The 22700-nt window shown below is 44.3% G+C and overlaps 1 protein-coding gene across 2 annotated transcripts in view; it reads left to right on the top strand.

Annotated features, from left to right (window-relative positions):
• LOC306913465 (partitioning defective 3 homolog) overlaps window positions 1-22700 on the top strand; it is a gene marked incomplete at its 3' end in the record, with an annotated part of 531789 nt that overhangs the window by 253735 nt on the left and 255354 nt on the right. For both annotated transcript variants that reach the window (XM_079490132.1, XM_079490131.1), the window contains exons 6-8: window positions 4361-4467; window positions 5440-5523; window positions 18228-18353. In XM_079490132.1, coding sequence (XP_079346258.1) covers window positions 4361-4467; window positions 5440-5523; window positions 18228-18353 — 317 coding nt within the window. The remainder of the gene's footprint in view (window positions 1-4360; window positions 4468-5439; window positions 5524-18227; window positions 18354-22700) is intronic.

Raw genomic sequence — 22700 nt, 5'->3', positions numbered from 1 at the left:
GGCATTAGCGTTTGAGCTGGACATATGCATCAGATTTGGATTCAGCACCCCTTCATACCCCTAGAAAACATATATGCCATTAATCAACACGATTGCCTTCAGCACTTTAAATAAGCACATTTTCTGGAACTCTGACCAATCGGTCAAACAGATATATCAGTTGGGGTCTATTTCAATGTCAGCCGTCCATCAGGGTAATGCTTTGCATGCTTCTGCTGTGGCGTATAACCTCCCCCCCCTACCCCCCACCCACCCGCCTCCATTTAAATTATTTCACCAGGTCACCATATTCCCGGGAGACAGTCTACCCCCCCCCCCCCCTCCCCTAAATCCAGCCTTTTGGGCCTTTTCATTGGAAAAAAAAAGCTTTGTGGATAATATAGAAGTCAGCGCTTGGCGGGGGCGCCTGCGACCCTCCCTGACACATCATTATAAGCAGCTGCGGCGGGCAGGTGGGAGCTGTGGGGGTTATGGAGGGGTGGGTGCACCAGACAAAAGGTGGCTGACTCATTTTCATTAGAGACAGGTTAGAATGGAGAGCAGGCGGACGCGAGGCACACCTCTCCTTGGCCAGGGAGACGTGACCCCGGCAGGATACCGGTGGTATGTGTCCATTAAGGTACACTGACGATTAAAATTTCATACCCCCTGGGTGTCTGTCACTCCCACCCCCCCCTCCCAACTCCTCATAAATAAACAGGAGGGCTGGTATATCTCTTGAATCGTCCCCAGTGTGTCACCCAAAGGTCCCTGGCTTCTGAGAACGGCTTCTTCTTGAATGCATCTCCATAAAGAGCCATAAGACCATTATTAGTTGACACTTCAGTCTGAGAGAGACGTGTGTGTGTGGGGGGGGGGGGAGGGGGGGGGGGGGGGGACTGACATGGTAATAGTGTTGGCTAACAAGGCAGTTCAGCAGCCCCTTAGCACGCGCACACGCACACACACGCACATGCACATGCACACTCCCGCTTAGGAATGACATTGAACCACGGTGGTCTAGACTTAGAAGCAAAATGTCAAACGTTAATTTCCCCTCACAGTCAAAGAAACATGATTATGGGATGTCTGTCCTCTTTGCCTCTTGACTTTGCTCGTTTCTGTAGCTTTCGCTGATATCCATGATCTTGACATTTCTATGAGCTCAGCAAGGCAGTACATGAAGTCATGAACACACTGTAAAGATGTTTTAAGGATTATCTAAAAGTGCTTTCACTTCTGCCCATCAGCGGCACCATACAAATGTGGAAAGTTGAACCGTATGTAATAGAAACGCTATTTCCCCCGACCTGGGTATGCCACCAAGTCTGGTGAAGACCTGCGCTCCAAGGAGTGCCCTTTTCTAGTTGTATCTGCCAGCGATTCAATACTATACTACTATAACAGACTGATATCAGACATCCCTGTTTAACTCTTCTTTTTAAATGGACAAAACAGGTCATGCAAAAGTAGCAAAAATGGCAAGCTACAAGCCCATAATGCATTGCATCGAGTCACAGTGTGACTGTGAACTTGTAGATCTGCTATTTTTGCTACTTGAATGTCTCTAAAGTGAATGTTAAAGTGTAAAGGATTTTATAAATATTTTACCCATGAAAAAGTATTAACAAGAGATTGAGACTAGAATAACTACATATTTCTTTCATCAAAGACAGAGGGCCTTGGATTTATTTCCTTGCAAGTCTGTAGTCCACACCACTTGGGAGCCAAGCAGTACTTGTTGGAAAAATCATCAAAAATAAAACATTTGGTCATATGATATTTATACTTCTTGTGTTGTTATTTGCTCTGTGTTGAAGTGGAATAAAATGTGTTTGATCAAGTTCAATGATCAATACAATAACGTTCAAACATTCAACATTCTTCAGTATAGTCTTTGCGTCAGATATATTGCTTGATATCAAGTCATTGCATAACCGGCTGTTTGGTCAAGATCCCTCACATTTAGTTAGCATTTCCCCTTTTTATGTAACACAGTGGTAATGGCTGGTGTGGAAGATCCTCTCTTGATCATGCATAACTCTCTTTCTAGAATTCTCTGGGAAATCCGTCTGTGCCTGGTCATTTATTGTCTCCACCAGGCCGAAGGCATGAGGAGAGAGTATGTTTTGCACTCCGCCCGTGTGTGTGTCCGTCCTTCCGTCCGTCCGTTATCAGCTAATCTCCGGCACCGTTGGCCCGATCCATGCCAAACTGTACACACACACTCCCTGGATGCCAACGACGAACCTCTGCCCCAAATATTCCTCAGCGGCCTGTTATAGCGCCACCATGAGGCAAAACACATTTCTGTAGATAACTCGTACACATTTTATCCATACATCACACAATTCGGTATACACTATATCCATAGTCATGTGATCAATACGGATCTGCACAATTTCCCATCTTCCATCCTGATTCGCTAAGATTGGCTTCCAAAGCTCACATTTCGAACAAAATGCCACAAATCACAAACACAGTGTCCAATTTCCATGAAATTATACACGCACATTTCCACTAGGCCGAGGATGACATGCCACTATTTTTTCCCCAAATCAGCCTCACGGTGGTGCTATAACAGGCCAATTCCTGTTTTACCTATAACTGCATCGATCTGTATACAACTTATGCATGCGTAGTTTGCGCACTCCCTAGAGGCCATGGAAAATCATTTTCCCTGCATCCCTCCACATCTGCCGGTTATAGCGCCACCATGAGGCCGATTTCTGCAAAACACATTGTTTATGTTAGTCGCACAGATTTCATCCAAATCTCACGCAAATCGGTACACATGATCTCTGTAGTCATGTGATCAAGACGAGCCTGTTGAATTTCTCAGATTCTACACTGATTAGCTAAGATTGCCTTCCAAAGTTTTCAGGAGTAGCCCGTTTTGTCCTGCTCATCCAGAATTATATCCTCAGAGATGCTCTGCATTTCCTCAACAAAATGAAGAAAATTGTTGCAAGAAACAAACAAACACAAAAACATGTTTATATTACTCCTAAACATTTTGCCAAACATCACACACACTCCTATCCTCCTGGTGGAGACCTGTGCCCAGAAGGGCACTTTTTCTAGTTCTTCCTGTTGTGTTTTTGGTTTTATCATAACAAGTGCCTCTTCCTCCGTTAGTGGTTGGGGTAAATGTATTTTACAAAAGAAGTCTTTGATTTGATTCTTTAATAAAGTGGCTTCTGAGTCTGCAAATAAATCTTCCAAAAGCTTCCGTTATATCTTTGTGCCAAAGATTGTGAAGATTTTGGGTGTATTATATTTCACTTGTTTGGGCCTTAGGCCGTGGAAATGCTGAAGTAATGGACTTTAATTTACCCAGCTCATAATGTCTCACTTTAGTCACTCATGTGTTGCTGTGCCGTCCTTTCAGTTCCAAGAGGATTTCTGTAATGGATGCAATTCCAAAGTTCCTCTAATATTACTTTATCTAATCAAATTGATGTATTGTGTCTAATGTATCCCTCATATGTGATGATTGTGATCCCTCATACAATCACCATGTCAGTCCTGTACATGGAGACATCCGTTCCATCTCCATAAAGTACGGATACATTGTTTATTTCTACCTTAACCACATTAACCTTGGTGCACCTTTTTTGGAGAATGGCATTATCTATTTGTCATACAGCAAAGAACAGTGGGCTTAAGTGGTTCCGGAGAGCATGGTGCTTATGTCTGTCCGTCCGTCCGTCTGTCTGTGAAGCCACCCGCCTCGCAGCCCACTTGTCTAGTGTCCCTGGCCGGAGGTAGACAGCTAAAATGCAATGAACGGAAGAGCGTGAGAGAGAAAACAAATGACCCCCAGGCCCCGAACATGATCCGATTACTGTGGTGCGCGGCCGGGCCACGCCCCGGCCAGAACCCCACGCCCCTAACCCCCTCCCCATGGACGCACAGCGGCATCGCGATCGATTAAGGCCACTTTGGTCATCATTTTGGTTTTGGCTCCGGCCAGTATGTCGCCGAGGCATTGAGAGAGAGAGCCCTCCTTCTCTGCATGCCCTCCACTTGAGAGCCAGAGTCCCCTTTGATTTACCACAGGAAGCATTACTCCTCCTGCAGGTAATTGGATTAAAAGCCAGGAGGGGGGGGGGGGGGGGGGAGAGAGAGAGAGGGAGAGAGAGAGAGAGAGAGAGAGAGAGAGAGAGAGAGAGAGAGAGAGAGAGAGAGAGAGAGAGATTTTCAGGCACTGGCAGACTCACTTACTGACTGATTGACAGAAAGACAAAGCGAGCCTGTCTCTCTCCCTCTGCTACACGCAGCGCGATTGATGATTTATCCTGTCACCTTGTTCTTCTTTTTTTTGGCCTGTTTTCATCCTCTTGTCTTGTCTGCTGTCTGTGTCTTTCTGTGCCTGCAGGAGGAAGAGGAGGAGGATCACAGGAGAGAGGAAGAGAGGAATGGAAGGATCGAGCCTGTGGGAAGGGCGGATTCCTCCATGGAGCATTCCCCAGCGTTTGGTCTGGAGTGAGTCGCACACGCTCACGCACATAGAATGTGGAGGCCGACTCTGGCCCCCCAGTTACATCACAGTGGTTCTCAAGTGTGGATTAGAGTGGGTTCCCAAACTTTTCAGGCTGCGACCGCCCCAAAATAATCATATTCGAACTGGCTAGCTCCCCCCCCCCCCCCCCCCCCCCCCCCCCCCCCCCCGAGGAGAACCACTGATGTATCTTATTGTACAATGTCTCCACCATACAACAGTTACCCTGCTGAGGCTGCATACATGGTGCTTACAAATCACACAACAGGTCTGCAGCTGTACTGTAGACTGTAGAGTAAAAGATGAGGGCACTGCAGACCTCACAGTCAAAGCCGGGCCCATGTATCCATCACCGTCACTGTGGACATCTGCATCTCCTATCCTTCTTCCTTATCCCCCCCCACCCACACACACACACACACACACAGTCACGTCTTCATCTAACACAAAAGGAGCCCCCCTCCCCCTCCTTCTCTTGCTCCGGTGTTGTCCCGTACGTTTTCAATTAATCTCTTCTTGCTTCAGCGTCGGGCCTTGATCTTAATCACTTAATTGGAGCCTCCATTTGGGTCTGTAATCGACCCCGAGGTCTGTGGGCCTGACTGCGTAATGGATGACTGTGTGTGTGTGTGTGTGTGTGTGTGTGTGTGTGTGTGTGTGTGTGTGTGTGTGAGTGTGAGTGTGAGCGCGTGCGTGCGTGCGGAGTGGATGGCCGGACAATAGGTCCTGGGGAGCAACGACGCAGTCCGTGTTCCCCCCCGTCTCTCCATCCCTCCATCCCACCATCTACCTGTCATGTTAGCGTGTGTCGTCTTTTGTGCACTGCATGCCTGTTTTATTTTCAACCTTGTTCCATTGTTTTTGTACTCATGCATGTCTTTCTGCTCCCCTCCCCCTTTCTGCCCCCCCCCCCCCCCCCCCCCCCCCCCTCCACCTCATCCATCACCGTCCCACAGTGGCATGCTCAAGCCGGTCGAGGTGTCCAACCAAGGAGGGCCACTGGGGATCCATGTAGTGCCTTTCAGTTCTCAGGATGTGAGGTAAAAGCACGCACACACACGCACATTCACACAAACACACAGGTTTGTATTACTATACTTGTGAGGTCAGCAACATTTTAGGAGAGCATTAGAAACGGCTGGAAAAAGTTGCAAAGTAGCCGAAACATAGCTAACTTGTTGGTGTGAAAACTAACCCCAACCCCTAAACCTGACCTCTAAATGTCTAATCTTAACACCAACCCAAACCTCAATCTTTTTTTTCAAATTTGAAAACTGTCTCACATTCTACTATACTTGTGGAGACATGTTGTTAGCTAGTAAGCTTTGTTAGAATCCGGGCTAACTAGTCTGTGTGTTAAATTGTTAATGTCCCTGAATCTGTTTACCAGTGACTTATTGATGTGTAACACCATTCTACTCATGTCTCACAGTTTGGCTTCTTCTCATCTCTTTCTCTCCATGACCTTTTATTTTTTGTATCCTTTGCCTCCCTTTTTTAACAGCGCTGGAGGCTTATTCCTCCTTTATCGACTTCGATTCTCTTGGCCACTTTTTCCTCATGCTTTCTTTTGGGTTAGTTTAGCAGCTCGACCTGCTGGACCGAAAGACTCGAAAGACTATTTTTTTCTTGTTATTCTTTTCTTTCATTCCTCACACACACTAGGGTCCACTCTGCCTTGAAGTTGAAGGTGACTCAGTGGGTTGGTAGACGGTCACTGCAGCCCCATCCCCTTTTTAACCAATACAGCAGCGCCAATGACAGTAGGACAGGAGGTGGAATGCATCAGAGTTTACGGTCATTCAAGGGGAAACATGCTGTGTGTGTGTGTGTGTGTGTGTGTGTGTGTGTGTGTGTGTGTGTGTGTGTGTGTGTGTGTGTGTGTGTGTGTGTGTGTGTGTGTGTGTGTGTGTGTGTGTGTGTGTGTGTGTGTGTGTGTGTGTGCGCGCGCGCGCGTGCGTGCGTGTAGAGTGCGTGCGTGCACAAGCGTTGCTGTCAAGCAAAAACCTCTTATCTCCATATTTTAACTTTATGGTGTTTTTTCGTAAATTAATGCGTTTGATCATACAGCGTCACACAAGCATCAAAAGTAGCAAGCTTTCGATTGATCGGTTGATCTGCTTTTTTTTTAAACATTTTTAAATTGAATTCTGAAAAGTAACAGTTTTGGACATGTGAGGATTCCACCCGTCAGACGGTGTGTGTGTGTTATTATATATATATATATATATATATATATAGGACATAGGAAGTAGCCAAGTGTAATCAACCTAAAAGCTCATCTATATGACTATGGGGTAGTGTACTTGGTCCACGCCAAAGGGACTGGCACGCCACCAAGCCAAGGTCAGATGGATGCAAGGACTCGACGCAGGGTGGAAGGAGAGACGCATGCAGGCAGGCTGCGGGACGGTCAGGGGGTGAACACGCGGACCGGGGAGATGAAATGGGCTGACATACAGTACAGTGCAGTATATACAGTATGCTTGACATTGAGGATTGCTGCGTGTCATTTCCGCGGCACGCTAATCCCACGGCTCCCCGTAAGTGAGTGTTGTCGAGCCTATATTTAGCCCTGACCCCTGACGATTGGCTGCTCTGAGTGGGTTCCCAGTGACGCCACGACTCGCTCCGACTCTGGAGTAGAACGTAGCCATTCCTGTGGGCCAAAAACTGATTAAACATTGCTTTTTATTGAACAATACGGAAGATACCGGTACTTATTCCCGCCCTAGCAAAATTGTAACATCCATGGCCCTGGGGTGAGCACTTTATAATTGTAATCTGAACATTTGTGTAGGCGTAAGCCGCCGTAAGGACTGTAAATGGAGAATGTGCGTAAAACACTTCAGTCCAGGCCAGGGCTACCATGAGCTCACAGCGCGTTGCGGTCGAAACGAATGGTGTCGGTAGTGTTATGACCTGGCTCTTGGGCCATAACAAAGGAGGAAGACACACGGCTGTTTAAAAGTGCACAAACCAATATTTATTTACAACATAAACAACTTAATATGCATCAAACAATACTAATGTACTAAGTGGGGTGTGTTAATCAGTAGATCAGTAATGTAAGTGAGTGGATGTGTGGTGAGTGTAGTGTGGGGTGTTGAATGGTGACAAACGAGTGCTGCTGCTCTCATGGAAGGAGAGAGAGACTGAGCGTGGCCAACGCCCAGCCATTTATAGTGCACCTTGGGAACACTGGCCAGGTGCTCCCAATGCACCTGATCGGCAACTCAGAACCTGTGGGAAGCCAAATGCATAGGTCTACAGGAATACACAGGCCCCAGTAGGCCAAACTACAGGGGGCTGTGACACCCTCCCCCTACAAAACGAGGACCCTTAAGGGACCGAGACACTATCAGCTAATAATTTCATGTACTAAACATTTGTGAAATTTAGCAATTATTTAATAATATTACTTACAAAATGCAACCAACGTCTGTTTGGCAGATGTTTGTTTTTTTCCCACTGAACCGAAGACATGTTTGCGCAGACTTACCCCCCAATTTAGATGCAAACAGCCAACCAATACAAATACAAAATAGAGCACAAAATATGCTTGCTGAAGTTAAAATACTTTTAACAGTGGCAGTATCTGGCTGAGGGGCAGGTTCCCTGTCAGCTCTAGCCCTAATGCACAACAGCACCAGCTTGTTTGGAGCTCCACCTCTCAGAGGCGGAAGGCCAGCCGAGACCATCGTCCCCCCCAGCATATGAAACTACCACACTGTGGCATGATGTTTCACCATCTAAAGCTGCCAGCAGCTTAGATACACCAGTGACCAGTCTACCACAAGGCAAACAGACATTACACATTTTAACAATCAGCAACACAAAAGTGCTATATAGTCAATTCATTCAATTATTTTTAAGGATGGGAATCTGCACAAACCATACACCTGCCAAACCAACTTAGCCAAACCAATATAACCAACATACCAGACAAACTTGACCTAAGATAACTATAAACCAACATTAAGACAAACTCCAAAATTAATTTCAGCTCAACCAATTAAATCTGCATCCAGCACACCAGGCCTTCTATCAGCAACTAAGATTACCGGTATTCTTGAAGCATTTAAGAGTAGAGGAACAGGGACATGGGTAGATACGAGACAGAAACAGGCCAGACTTGAAAATGACAAAACACAGTTCACGTTGTCCAACATAAGACACTCCCTCACAACATTTTCTGATCCAATATACAAAATCCAGTCATTCAGTACCCTTTAATAAGGCCAACCTGAATAAAACAGAGGGTGGAGGCTCCTCCCAGTTCACCGGGAGTGTGCGCACAAAGCCCCACACCTATCCATCCAGCATTGCCCAAACCCCCCTCCCCAACCGACCCATATGTCAGAAGAACGGGGGAAACGAACACTGTCTCCCAGCCATTTCGGCCTGACGAGACAAGTCGCAAACTTTACAGGATAAAACCAAAATCTACACCTCCCAACCATCTACAGCCTGACAGATACAACACCGTCTCCCAGCTGCACCAGCCTGGTGAAGACTACTCCTGCTATTACCAATTTTAAACAGCTCCCACATATGGAGCTCTCACAAGATATGTACTGACAACAAAATGTTGGCCCAATCAATTCAGACAACTATGAGGACAAAACTATGAGGACAAGTGAATTTACAATTCACAATTACAATCGACAATTAATTCACAATCAACACAAAAACTAACAAAATGCTCTCCAACCCTGCAAAGCCAGGACAGATATGACAGGCATGCCTACAGGTGCGGTGATCCCCCTACCTCAGCTGCCTAACCAAAAACTAAACTGCCTCACTTGCCCTGGTCTTCAGTGGCCCTCCTGAGTCCCCCATACCGACAAGGCATCCCAGTGGTACCACCCTGTCCCATCTTGTGTGGAACAGAATCTACAAAGACAAATCAACAAATTAAAACAAATACAGCGAGTCCCACAGGGGGAAACACCATTAATCCTACACAGGGACCACCAAGCCTCAGACAAAACACACTTGTCACACCCACCCTAACTTCTAACACCATAGCCATACACATGAAATGACCAGCACAAATCCAAATATCTTATATATAACCAAACTGAACCAACAAATACAACCAAAACACTTTAACTACCGTGCACCTCCTCCTACAAGTTCAAACAAAACAGGAAGTTAGTTACCTTGCCTGTTAACAAAGTCACGACCAATCCGAGTTCAAATCACGAGCCCCCATGTTATGACCTGGCTCTTGGGCCATAACAAAGGAGGAAGACACACGGCTGTTTAAAAGTGCACAAACCAATATTTATTTACAACATAAACAACTTAATATGCATCAAACAATACTAATGTACTAAGTGGGGTGTGTTAATCAGTAGATCAGTAATGTAAGTGAGTGGATGTGTGGTGAGTGTAGTGTGGGGTGTTGAATGGTGACAAACGAGTGCTGCTGCTCTCCTGGAAGGAGAGAGAGACTGAGCGTGGCCAACGCCCAGCCATTTATAGTGCACCTTGGGAACACTGGCCAGGTGCTCCCAATGCACCTGATCGGCAACTCAGAACCTGTGGGAAGCCAAATGCATAGGTCTACAGGAATACACAGGCCCCAGTAGGCCAAACTACAGGGGGCTGTGACAGTAGCCTACATGGAATTCACTAAAACATGTTCTATAAACATCATTGATGAATTAATGGCTTTTTAAAATGTATATATTATGATAAGTTTCAGTGATCATATCTATAGAAAAGTGTCTCTTACCATGCGAATATATCAGGCCATTGTGTTGTGTTGGATCATGTCCATGCAGTCAAGGAAAACATTCCAATCGGCCTCTAGCTTGTTTCATTTTCTAAAGTAGCGTTCCTTGTCGAATGGCAACAAGGATCTGTGCCTGTGATCTGGCAAGCCATGACGCCTACTTTTAAATTAGTAGTATTTAAAGCATCTGCGTTTGAAAACCCAACACTTTTTATTCCGGTTGGGAGAACTCTGAACTTTCCCCCGGCTCCACCCCCCAGCTATATTGACGCCCCTGATGACAAAAGTCGTTGTCGGTGTATTGTTCTCAGGTTTCAGCTGCAGATCACCACCAATAGGTTAGGGCTGGTGAGGGGTGGAGTTAACAATCCATTGTTCACACCCCTTACCTGACTGCCAGTAGTGTGAAAAACTTCACAAACTTTGAAAGCCTTTTTCTCAGAAGTTTACTTGATAAGAGGTTTAACAACATTAAAATAAGCATGTCTTATTCAAATATTTTCCCGGCAGCACTGTTTAATGCACTTTATTTGTGTGAGTTATAAGTATTTTTTGTTGAATTACTCATGACAAAGTTGTAAAAGTCAACATTATGTATGTCCATAAAATAAGCAAGCAGCAGGCGCAGACAATACACTAGTTCTTTCTTTCAATCATTTTTGCGAACGCAGTGATTGCGAACGCAGTGATTGCGAACGCAGTGATTGCGAACGCAGTGATAGAGACTGACATTTTGTCGGGACTCCCGCGGGTCACGGGATTCCCGCGGGATTCCCGCGGGATGGGATTAATATTTGTATTAATCCCGTGATCGTGACGGGACGGGAATGAAAATCAACAGGAGCGTGCAGGAGCGGGATTGACATCGATGTAGTCATCTTTCTGTGAGCCAACTACATTACCCATAATCCAGCAGTGCTAGTGCTTCCACAACACAAACAGTCAAACACCTCCTCCAATTGCAAACCAGTCGGGCTGGACGTTTTATAAAGTTTTATATGAAGACATCGTAATGCGGCCGTGTATGATTCTGCATCGCGCCGGTGCCGTGATTTAATCGATTATTTATAGCCAGATCATCCTGATGCATTTGTTTCCCCTGGCAGTGGCAACGTTGCAACTTTCAATTGTGATGCTATGTTAGCTACATGCTAACGCTGTTACAGCTCTCTGAACAGCTGTTCTATTCTGAGCGAATGTTCTACAATACATCGTCTCCTTTCTTTCTCCCAACCGAGTCGCATACACCAGTGGTTCCCAAACATTTTCATGTCAAGGACCCCTAAATTGACATTTATTAGCCCGCAGACCCCCATTTGAAAAGATGCCAGGGGCATAAGAGAAGATTTGTATTACGGTTCTAGCTGTGATTCTCAACCATTTTATTTTCAAGGACCCCCAGTTTGACATGCATTAGTCTATGGACCCCCATTGAATGGCATTTTTATCGCTGGGACCCCCAATTTATATTGTAAAATCAATGTTAATTTAACTCTGAGTGTACAAATGGAACAACATTTGGTTCCATTTGTACACTCCCATAACATAATTTGTTACAGACCCATAATGGTCCATTTGGTTCCAAACTATTAATTAGCTGGGGACCCCCTGGAACTCTCTCAAGGACCCCTGGGGACCACTGCCATACACATAGACTTGTACACTGAATAATTAATCATATAGAGTTAAATTGACACTGAGGTTTTTTTTTATCTTAATTGACAAAGCACTTGTTAACTGTTAAGCTTTAAGTTCTGTTCAGGGAAAAACCGTATAGGACTTAAATGAAGTGTCAGAACTGTATTTGGTAGTCAAAGTTAAATCCAACATTGCCCACTTTATTTATTTTATTTTTATTGGTAGGCTATCTGTCTTGAGAAGCCAGAAGTGATAGATAGATAGGCCTATAGATAGATAGATGGATAGATGGATCGATCAATCAATTGCCTTTCCTAATGACTAACATAAAAAAAAAAAAAAAAAAAACAGGAGCGGGATGGGAGCGGGAGTAATTTCGAGTGGGAGCGGGATGGGATCAGGAGTCATTCTACAGGAGTGGGACAGGACAGGATTTTTTTTAAACTCTGGCCCAGGATTGGGACAGGACAGGATTTTTTCTGTGGGAGTGGGACAGGACAGGAGTGAAAATCCACTCCCGTGTCAGTCTCTACGCAGTGAGCATTTACTATGAGACCCAGCAGATCATGTCTGTCTGTGTGTCTGTCATGCTGTAACACCACCCGCCCACCACCAGAGGGCGCAGCTGTATCACACACAAAAACACACACACACATGCACGCACGCACGCACGCACGCACGCACGCACGCACGCACGCACACACACACACACACACACACACACACACACACAACTTAACTTAAAAAAAAACTTAACTTAAAAAAAAAACTTAAAAAGAAAAAACTTTAAAAAAACTTAACTTAAAAAAAATCTTAAAAAAACAAAAAAAGAGAACTTAAAAAAAACCCTTAAAAAAGTACTTAATTTATTCTAATTGTTGTTATTGCAATTTACGAGCTGCGTTCGCTTCCCGCGTTCGCGCGTCTTACATGTATTATTATTATTATTATTATATTTTCACAATCTGATACAACGCCGGCTAGCCTACTTTCTAATGTTTTGATAATTCACGTGACAGATGTATATGATGGTATAGAGTTTCAAACTAGTGTATTTAAGAAGATGATCAGGTAATATAATTGTGTAAAAATAATAACAAAATGATTGAAACAAAGAACTAGTGAATTGTTTGCTAGCGTGCTCCTTGTTTATGTTATGGATATACACTGTACAACTTTGTCATGAATAATTCAACAAAAATAACTTAATAATAATAAATTGCATTAAACAGTGCTGCCGGGCGGGTCTTTGCGCAACCGCTCCGTCATTTAGATATATGCATGACAAATATCACCCAATTGGGTTCGCGTAGATGCTCGACAAAGACGGATGCACTGCAGTGGATTTTAACCCACGACCTCCGTGGGTGGTGTGCAGATACTGTACCACTGCGCCACCCAAAAAACCTGTCTCAAACTGTAGAATACTTTGAAACTTAGATCGGAAAACATTGCTAAAAGTTCTAATGAAGCCATTCTTTGGCAAAGCTACAGTGCCGTGCAAAGAGCCATTTCAGCAGCCAGGTATTTCCACATCTCCCACAACCCTCGTGCTACACAATGCCCGCTTGGTAACCAAATTCCACCTCCATCAGCAAAGACCGGCGGTAATAGCTATCAGAGAGCCTTCAATTAGCAGGCAAACTCAATGATAAGATGACGCGTCTCGTCTGGCTGGTCCGGTGGATGTTAATGGGCCTCCCTGCGCCGTGCTTTGTGCAAAAAGCAGGAGGCATTAGGCTCAGCGGGCTGTCATTAGTGCCCAGACCAGGGCCACAGGGGTCAGATAAACAGTGGACTCTCTCAGACAGCCGGACATGGAACTGCAGTCACTGCAACGGAACGGACACTGCTGGTATTTTCCTTTCGACTCACGTACTCACATCAGCTTACAGTCAGGAGGAGAGAATTGGAGAGATGTTCTTTCTCTCGATTTCCCTCTCTCTCTCTCTCTCTCTCTCTCTCTCTCGCATGCACGCACGCACGCACACACGCACGCGCGCACGCACGCACGCACGCATGCACGCACGCACGCACGCACGTGTTTGTATTACTATACTTGTGAGGACATCATAGTTCTAGGACGCCATTGGAAATGACTGAAAATACCAATAGAAAACAATACCCGACGGATTGCAGTTCTACAAGCTCACGGGTGTGTGACATCGCCACACAAAAAGTCTAACCCCCAACCCCTAAACCTAACCCCTGAATGTCTAATAAATAATATCCCTATAATCCTCACGTTGTCTGTTTCTCAAATTCTACTATACTTGTGGGGACGTTTTGGTCTAAGTATAGTACACACACACACACACACACACACACACACACACACACACACACACACACACACACACACACACACACACACACACACACACACACACACACCGTTTCTACCACGTTCACCCTCACTCACGCAGATGCGTTTTTTTTTGTTGGTAATAATAACATATCACTTTGTGATCGTTTAGAACAAGCGTCAGTCATAATTGCAGCACATAAAATGTATCCTGATTGCACTATTATTTAATTAAAGGTGGTAGATGAGACCAGGTGGTCTCTCTAAGAATGCATCTTTCCATGTGTCAGATGTGAGATTGCTGAATCTCTCGGTAGCTTCTTGTGTCGACCAAAGAAATCTGGAAAATAGTATGAGTATGAGGGGGTTAATACTGCAGGGGGAAATCAGTTTCAGCTTCACCTGAGGGCTGCTCGGATGGTGAGAATTACAATTTACAATCTGGGTGCTATATAGCACCTTGTGGTTCTTCAGTGGTTCATTAGGATGGGTGTGATGTTATCTAGCACCTTAGATAGGAGCTACGAGATACTGTACTATCTTTTTTGTTTTAGTTTTTCGCCCCTATAGCTTGTTTCAATTATGCTATTATCCTATTCCCTTTTTCTTTTCTTTTCTTTTTATTTGACTATTTCACTATATTCAGCTATAGTGTAGATTTTCATCTTACAAAAACATTAAATTCCCATTGACAATGAATGGAGAATTTACGTCATATGTGGACGAGCAAATCTGTATTTTTGTCCTACACAAAATTCCCATTGACAATGAATGGTTGATGTACGATATAAGAGCGCCACACGGTTGTGTTTAAAAAAAAAAAAAAGTAACACATTTCTGGTACAGACCCCTTCGACTTTGCGTGGCAGCTTTTATTTTTCAATTTTTTTTTGTTTTTTCTTCAGTTTCACGTTGAACGTCGCCCGGCTCCAGCAGAAAGACGACATGTAATTGAGAGAGAAAGTGGCACAGCGTTATGATATGAAATCATCATCTCTCCCACATCTGTAGCAGACAAGGCCATAACCCTAATCACCATGCGGCCGCCGCTCGGAATACTGATTCTGGATCAACTCAACACTTCACACATGTTTAAGCATGTGTCAAGATTTTAACCACCCGTCCTTCCTGTTCTGACATTCTTTATGTTGATCTGGTCTCATCAAACCCTGTACAATCAAGATACGCTCCATATTATGGCCAGTACAGAATTCCATATGTTGTTGTTGTTGACCTCGCTCTTTAGGGCGTCTTACTGGTTATTATTTTGGCGGGGGGCGTTTTAAGTAAGGGATAATATCTGGCTAGGTGGTCATTGTCGGGAGATAATTCACCGACAGGGAGTTTAACCACCGAGGCGAAGCCGAGGTGGTTACACTCCCTGAAGGTGAATTATATCCCGACAATGACCACCTAGCCAGATATTATCCCGCTTATTACATGGCTAACTAACATAAATTAATCCATTGATCCAAAACACAACAAAAAAAGTATTCCATAACTTCGCGCTGGCTGCGTCTGCCCAGCTGCAGGGCTGAAGCACTGTCGGAAAACAAGGAAGTGAGTTGATCAAATAGAATCCATTTTCGGGTCCAGCTGCTTCGTCTATTTCTCGCTCAAATGTTTTCAAAAACATTTTTAAGAGCAATGTTTAGCTGTAAATTACATTGTGTGTCAGTAGTGTGTGTGTTTACATGGCTGTTATGTTGGAAACGGCAGTAAATCAAGCGGGCGCAGCCGCGCAGCTGGTGGTGCTCAGAGGGTTTGATTAGGCAGCGGTCATTATACAGCGGAGCGGTCATTATCATGAGATAACTCACCGCTGAATTAAGCGATTGACCAATCAGAATCAAGCATTCAACCAAGCCATGTAATAAACTCAAATATGTGCTTCTTGGGGGTCCCTGGAACTAAATATTGTGAGATGGGGGTCGGCGGCCAAATACATGAAAACATTTGAGATTGATTTACCAACATACGTTTTTCAAAAAGCTGTTGGGATTTAGAAGATGTCTTCTACGTCCTGACAGTTTTCTGAAAAAGCTATGTTTCTATGTCAGTTGTTCTTCGATGTTTTTAAAATAGCAGACCTACAAGCTCGTAGCGTGCCACTCGGTGGCGCGCTATGAGCTTGTAGATCTGCTATTTTTCAATAGCTAAAGCATAACATAATGCTAACACCAAAACGGGTTCCCGCCCAAAATGGGTTAATAATGGGTTAAAGCGCTGCCCGCCCAGATCTGCTTGCCCATTGCTCGTCGCAAGCTTGTAGATTAACACTCTCTCGGAAAATGTGCCTTGTTTTTTGTCTTCTACTTTTCACTTTTTGACTTTGTCTATAATGACATTCCCAAATTAGGGATGCCAGGCTGAAAAAGAGCTTGAGAGGTTATCTTGTCGCCCCGGGCCCGGCCCGGCTCGGCTGTCATGTTCACCTGCCACCCTTTTTGTTTTTGTGCTTTCAAACGCTCGTGGAGATCCTGACTGTCCGTTTTCCACTTTCTGCCACATTTACTCCGCAATTAACGCTGACCCGGCGAGGCGGGCTCAGACATCCAAGAGAGAGCCAAGGCCCTTCTGTTGTCCTTAAATATCTGTGAGCGTACATGCCCACATTATGCAGCCAATTAGATGGATGATTTGGAGATTGACCTTGTTTGGACGAAATGCAAAACAGCTCTGTGGTGAATCTGCCCTTGGCGAGGGACTAGAAATAAGCCCAGTCAGACTTTTTAATTTGCTTTTCTGTTTCATATATTCATCGAAATGACGGGGAGGTGGAAACAATGCAAAACACGTTGCTTCGTGTCCTTGGCACAAACGAATACACAAAGAAAATGTCTGCCGCATATTAGCTTGCACTTGGTTTGTTCTGTAGTTACTTTTATTTTCTTCTGAAGCGAGGTCTATAAAGTTTTACATCAGTTATTTCTTTGCAAGGTCTCTAAACACATGTGCTCACATATTTCCACCTGCACCCCGAGGCGGTTCTGCGCACAGAGGTTTGTAGATGTGCTGTGTGAGCGCTTGCATCAGATCATCTCCTTGCATTATATGCAAGGCCCTAAACACCTCAAGGCACTCTTCTGATGTATTTATTTACAAGGAGGGCTTTTGAAGGTAAAGGTTGCCTTTTTTTATTTTATTTTTTGAAGATATTGCTGAGGCGGCATTTTATTTTCTCTTCTTTTGGGCACTGCCAGCTCACGTCTTAAGCCCTGACGAATGCAACCACAGCATGTGCTCTGAACCTATCAGATGATCAAGCAACTGGATATGTGGATGACAGACTTGAGGCTTCAAATTTAATTTTGTGCCACAGGGGCGACTGTGGCTCAGGAGGTAGAGCAGGTCGTCCAATGATCCATGGGTCGGCGGTTCGAATCCCGGCTCCTCCTGTCTACATGTCGAAGTGTCCTTGGGCAATACACTGAACCCCAAATTGCTCCCGATGTGCTGGTTGTTACCTTGCATGGCTTCCGCTGCAATCGGTGTATGAATGGGTGAATGTAATGCACAATCTATGTAAAGCGCCTTGGATAAAGGCGCTATATAAATGCACCATTTACCATTTACCAAGAAACACCACTTTGTTCTCAGCGATTGGCAGGTTTAATTCTAGCTGCAATGGAGTAATATAATAATCCCTGTAGTGTACAGGTTCCATGAGCCAGTGTTGTCCTTTCCCTGTACTTGAACCCTGTCCTCTTCATCTATCTCTATCTATACAGTCTTGGTCTTTATAGGATAACATCTAAGCTTGAAAAATATATGCAGGCCTTGAAGTTGTAGGGAGACTCATGTGTGTCATCAGCAGTCCCTCAGAGTGTAGTCTGTGAACATAGCATAGCATGTGCTCTATACTGTGCATATCGTCTCGCTGTCGAGTGGTTAAATGCACTGCTTTTATGTAGCGCTCTGTATAATGAGTACTTTCGCTTTCTACTTTTTCTCAAATACATTTTGAATTCCAGACTTTTACTTGTAACAGAATATTTCTATATTGCAGTATTGATACTTTTACGTAAGTAAATAATTAGTACTTTTTTCCCCACCAGGACCCTGGGCTTGCTGGTGAAGCGTCTGGAGCACGGGGGCAAAGCAGAGCAGGAAGGACTGTTCCAGGAGGACGACTGCATCGTGAAGATCAACATGGGGGACATACGCAACCTGCGCTTTGAACAGTACGTCAGTGGTTTCCAACCCCCAGGGGTCCTTGAGGGAGTTCCAGGGGGTCCTCAGCTAAATGATAGTTAAGAACCAAATGGGTCTATAACTCAGACTCTCAGAGAATTTACAGTATACATTGGGGTGCCGGCGATAGAAATTGGGGACCGTAGCCTAATTCAGGTCAATCCGGAGGTTTTTGAAATGAAAATGGTTGAAAGTCACTGCTGGAGCTGTAAAAATATTTCTCTTACGGGGGTCCTTGGCATATATTTTCTAATGGGGGGGGGGAATTTGGGGGTCCTTGACATGAAAAGGTTTGGGAACCACTGCAGTAGGTCAACAAAGAAAGACATTGAAATAAGAATAAAGTGACCAATATATTTCTGCACGTCTATTGAATAAAGGTGAATAAGGGGAATGGGCAGCGTCTATTGAATAAAGGTGAATAAGGTGAATGGGCAGCGTCTATTGAATAAAGGTGAATAAGGGGAATGGGCAGCTTCTATTGAATAAAGGTGAATAAGGGGAATGGGCAGCGTCTATTGAATAAAGGTGAATAAGGGGAATGGGCAGCGTCTATTGAATAAAGGTGAATAAGGGGAATGGGCAGCGTCTATTGAATAAAGGTGAATAAGGGGAATGGGCAGCGTCTATTGAATAAAGGTGAATAAGGGTAATGGGCAGCGTCTATTGAATAAAGGTGAATAAGGGGAATGGGTAGCGTCTATTGAATAAAGGTGAATAAGGGGAATGGGCAGCGTCTATTGAATAAAGGTGAATAAGGGGAATGGGCAGCGTCTATTGAATAAAGGTGAATAAGGGGAATGGGCAGCGTCTATTGAATAAAGGTGAATAAGGGGAATGGGCAGCGTCTATTGAATAAAGGGGAATAAGGGGAATGGGCAGCGTCTATTGAATAAAGGTGAATAAGGGGAATGGGCAGCGTCTATTGAATAAAGGTGAATAAGGGGAATGGGCAGCGTCTATTGAATAAAGGTGAATAAGGGGAATGGGCAGCGTCTATTGAATAAAGGTGAATAAGGGGAATGGGCAGCGTCTATTGAATAAAGGTGAATAAGGGGAATGGGCAGCGTCTATTGAATAAAGGTGAATAAGGGGAATGGGCAGCGTCTATTGAATAAAGGTGAATAAGGGGAATGGGCAGCGTCTATTGAATGAAGGTGAATAAGGGGAATGGGCAGCGTCTATTGAATAAAGGTGAGAAGAAGTACTCCTGCAGAGGGTATACATTTATTCAAATGTATTTTGATCTCCTTATTGCCAGTGGTGGAAGTGGAAAGTAAGTACATGTACTCAAATACTGTACTTACTGTAAGTACAATTTTGAGGTTTTGAGTATTTCCGATTTTCAATACTTTTACATCTCAGAGGCAAATGTTGTACTTTTACTCCACTACAATTTTTTGAAAACTAGTTTCTAGTTTTACAAAACGTATACATTAACCACTTCAACACTACTAAAATGTTGGCTATTTAAAAATAGCCCATCTACAAGCTCAAAATGCGTTGTGATCCGACACGTTGTGAGCTTGTAGATCTGCTATTTTCAAAAGACGTTTACACATTTTAGTCGGGGTATTCTCCATATACAGTAGCTAGTAGACTACTTTTAACTTTTGGTACTTTAAGTATATTTTGATGGCAATACCTTTGTACTTTCACTCAAGTGAATTTTGATTATCTTATTTGTAACAGAGTATTTCTGCATTGCAGTATTGATACTTTTACCTACGTAAACAATTTCAGTACTTTTTTCCATCACTGCTTATTGCAAAAACCTACAGCTGTGTGTACTTATAGCTGTGTGTCTATAAGGAGGCACCCTGCGTATTCCATAAGCCTGATGTGTACCTCTTTTCACACCCGTGTCCTGTGATCGAAAAAGCCGATCTACAAGCTCACAACACGTGGCACCGCGGTGCGCAGCGAATGATAAATGAACCATTACCACACCCACTGGCCTCACAATCACATTCCACTCAATGTGTGTGTGTGTGTGTGTGTGTGTGTGTGTGTGTGTGTGTGTGTGTGTGTGTGTGTGTGTGTGTGTGTGTGTGTGTGTGTGTGTGTGTGTGTGTGTGTGTGTGTGTGTGCTGCCCTATAAGTGTGTCCATCCTGGACTGCAGGTAATCCTGTGTAAATCAATGGGCTCATATAGCTATACAGTAAAAGTGTACAGTATATGCTGAACTCACGATCACTTTATTGACAGTGAGTGGGGTACAGGCGGTTCTGTTTAACAATGTATTTTTGAGTGGTGCAACCACTCCAAGGAACAGCAATGTCCGTGTTCACCTACTTATGTGACTCGTGTTAATGTGTGTGACTCATGTGTGACTCATGAGTACCAGTAGGGGCGCTGTCGTGCCAGAAACAGAGAGAGAGATAGTGTTGCGCTGTTGCCTGCTAATGATAGAGAGAGAGAGAGGGGGGGGGGGGGTATTTATTTCTGCTTTGATTGCAGATTCACGAGCTTTATACCACGCCTGATGCCACGCCATGAGTCTGTTGATCTGCTATTTGTGAAGAAATTCACAGGCCTATAAGCCAAGGAAATGCGCTTCGGTGTTTAATTATAATGGTTTGTAAAACAATGCAGAAAGCATCCATGTCATTTTAGATATTAGCGACTGTTAAAAAATAGCAGATATACAAGCTCACAGCGTGTCACTATCTTTTAGATTTAGAAGACATCCATGTGCAGAATCGGCCTCAGGTCTTCTTAATGCGTTAAATCAAGCAAAAATAATATTCCGTTACACCCCTATGCCGTCGATAAGACCTCACTTTATTATGATCGAGCATTGCCAGAATCCCTCCCGAAAAAATAAACTTTGGCGAGGCTACGAGACACGCTCCTGCCCGCCCACGAGACTCCTCCTCCTCCTCCCGACTATCACGGCTACCTTGCCGCATTATGCTAATGTATTGCTCATCAGATTCTGTGGAAAGCCACTGGAGTGTTGGTTTGTTGTGGCTGGTTTATTCTTTTTATTTATTTTTTATTTCTGTTGCGTTTGTCGAACGGCGCTATTGTCATTAGTAAACATCCCAGCTGCTTCCAAGGCTCTTCTACTGTGAAAGAGGCTTACACTAGCAATCCACAAGGGAGCAATGTTTTGAATCGTCTCGCACACGCAGGCACACCCTCCTCACCGGCATCCAAATGCATCTGGTGGCTGTGATTGTGCATAAAAAGGAAGTAAACTTTTCACCCCTCCCTCCCTCAAACCTCTCTCTCTCTCCCCCCCCCCCCCCCACACCCCCCCCTTGATTGTGTGCGGGGCTCTTTAAAGTGATATTCTAATCTCCTTAGATGGTTTTGCATGGGTAAATATTTTGAGGCGCTTAATCTAACTGAATGTAATGATGCATTGATAGGGTAATTTATTATTCAATCAGCTGTGTGCGCGGTGGCTGATTACTGGAGTGTCAGAGCCACACACACCAACACGTGCATTCGTAAGCGCACACACACAGGCACGCACACACACACACACTGAATCACATTATGCCATGGTCTGTCTAGTAGTCACTGTCATATCTGTAGATTAGCATAACGTCTCTGTCCGGCGAAAACCTCATATGTCCAAAACTGTCACTGTTCTGGATTCAAATACAATAAAAGCATCAAAAGCAGCAGAACTACAAGCTCGAAATGTGTGTCGTCACGTTTCGAGCTTGCGGATGTGCTCCTTCTGATACTTTTGTGTGACGCCGTAGTAGGGCATTAAGCAACTAGTCGACTAGTTTACTAGTCGACTAGTAAATCCACTAGTCGACCTTGTTGGTACTAGTTGACTAGTTGATAAAAAACAAATTAAAAAAAGAATGTATTTTTTTTAAATCTTTTTCCCGATGTTGTAGGCCTCAAGATCAGGTTGATTATAGTTATAGTCACCAATGTACAGTTTTTAAATGTACAAATATTTATTAAAAAAAAAAAAAAGTTTATTTTTTATTTTTATTTTTTTTACATAATAGGTAGTTAAACAACTAGTCGACTAGTCGACTATTAAACTAGGCAACTAGTCAACTAGTAAAAATGACTAGAAGTGAATGCCCTACGCCGTAGTATGATCGAGTGGGGGGCGTTAATTTCCGAGAAGACACAAAAAGTTAAAATACGGAGATGGGAGGTTTCATGGCCCGACAGGCGACGTGGTGAATAAAGACGTGGCGGGTCTGCAGTCAAATCAGATCCCAGGGCAGTAAGCTATAGCGCCGCTGAAATGAAGTGCCGCTCATTGTGGGCCTGAGAGAGGCTTAGCGATCGTCGATAAGTCATTTTGTGATGTGGGGTCATTGCTGTGCCTGGGAAGCCTGGGAACTCCAAGACT

This window comes from Electrona antarctica, assembly GCF_951216825.1.
Source record: "Electrona antarctica genome assembly, chromosome: 20".
NCBI lineage: Eukaryota > Metazoa > Chordata > Actinopteri > Myctophiformes > Myctophidae > Electrona > Electrona antarctica.
This window is presented reverse-complemented; position numbering and strand designations above follow the sequence as displayed.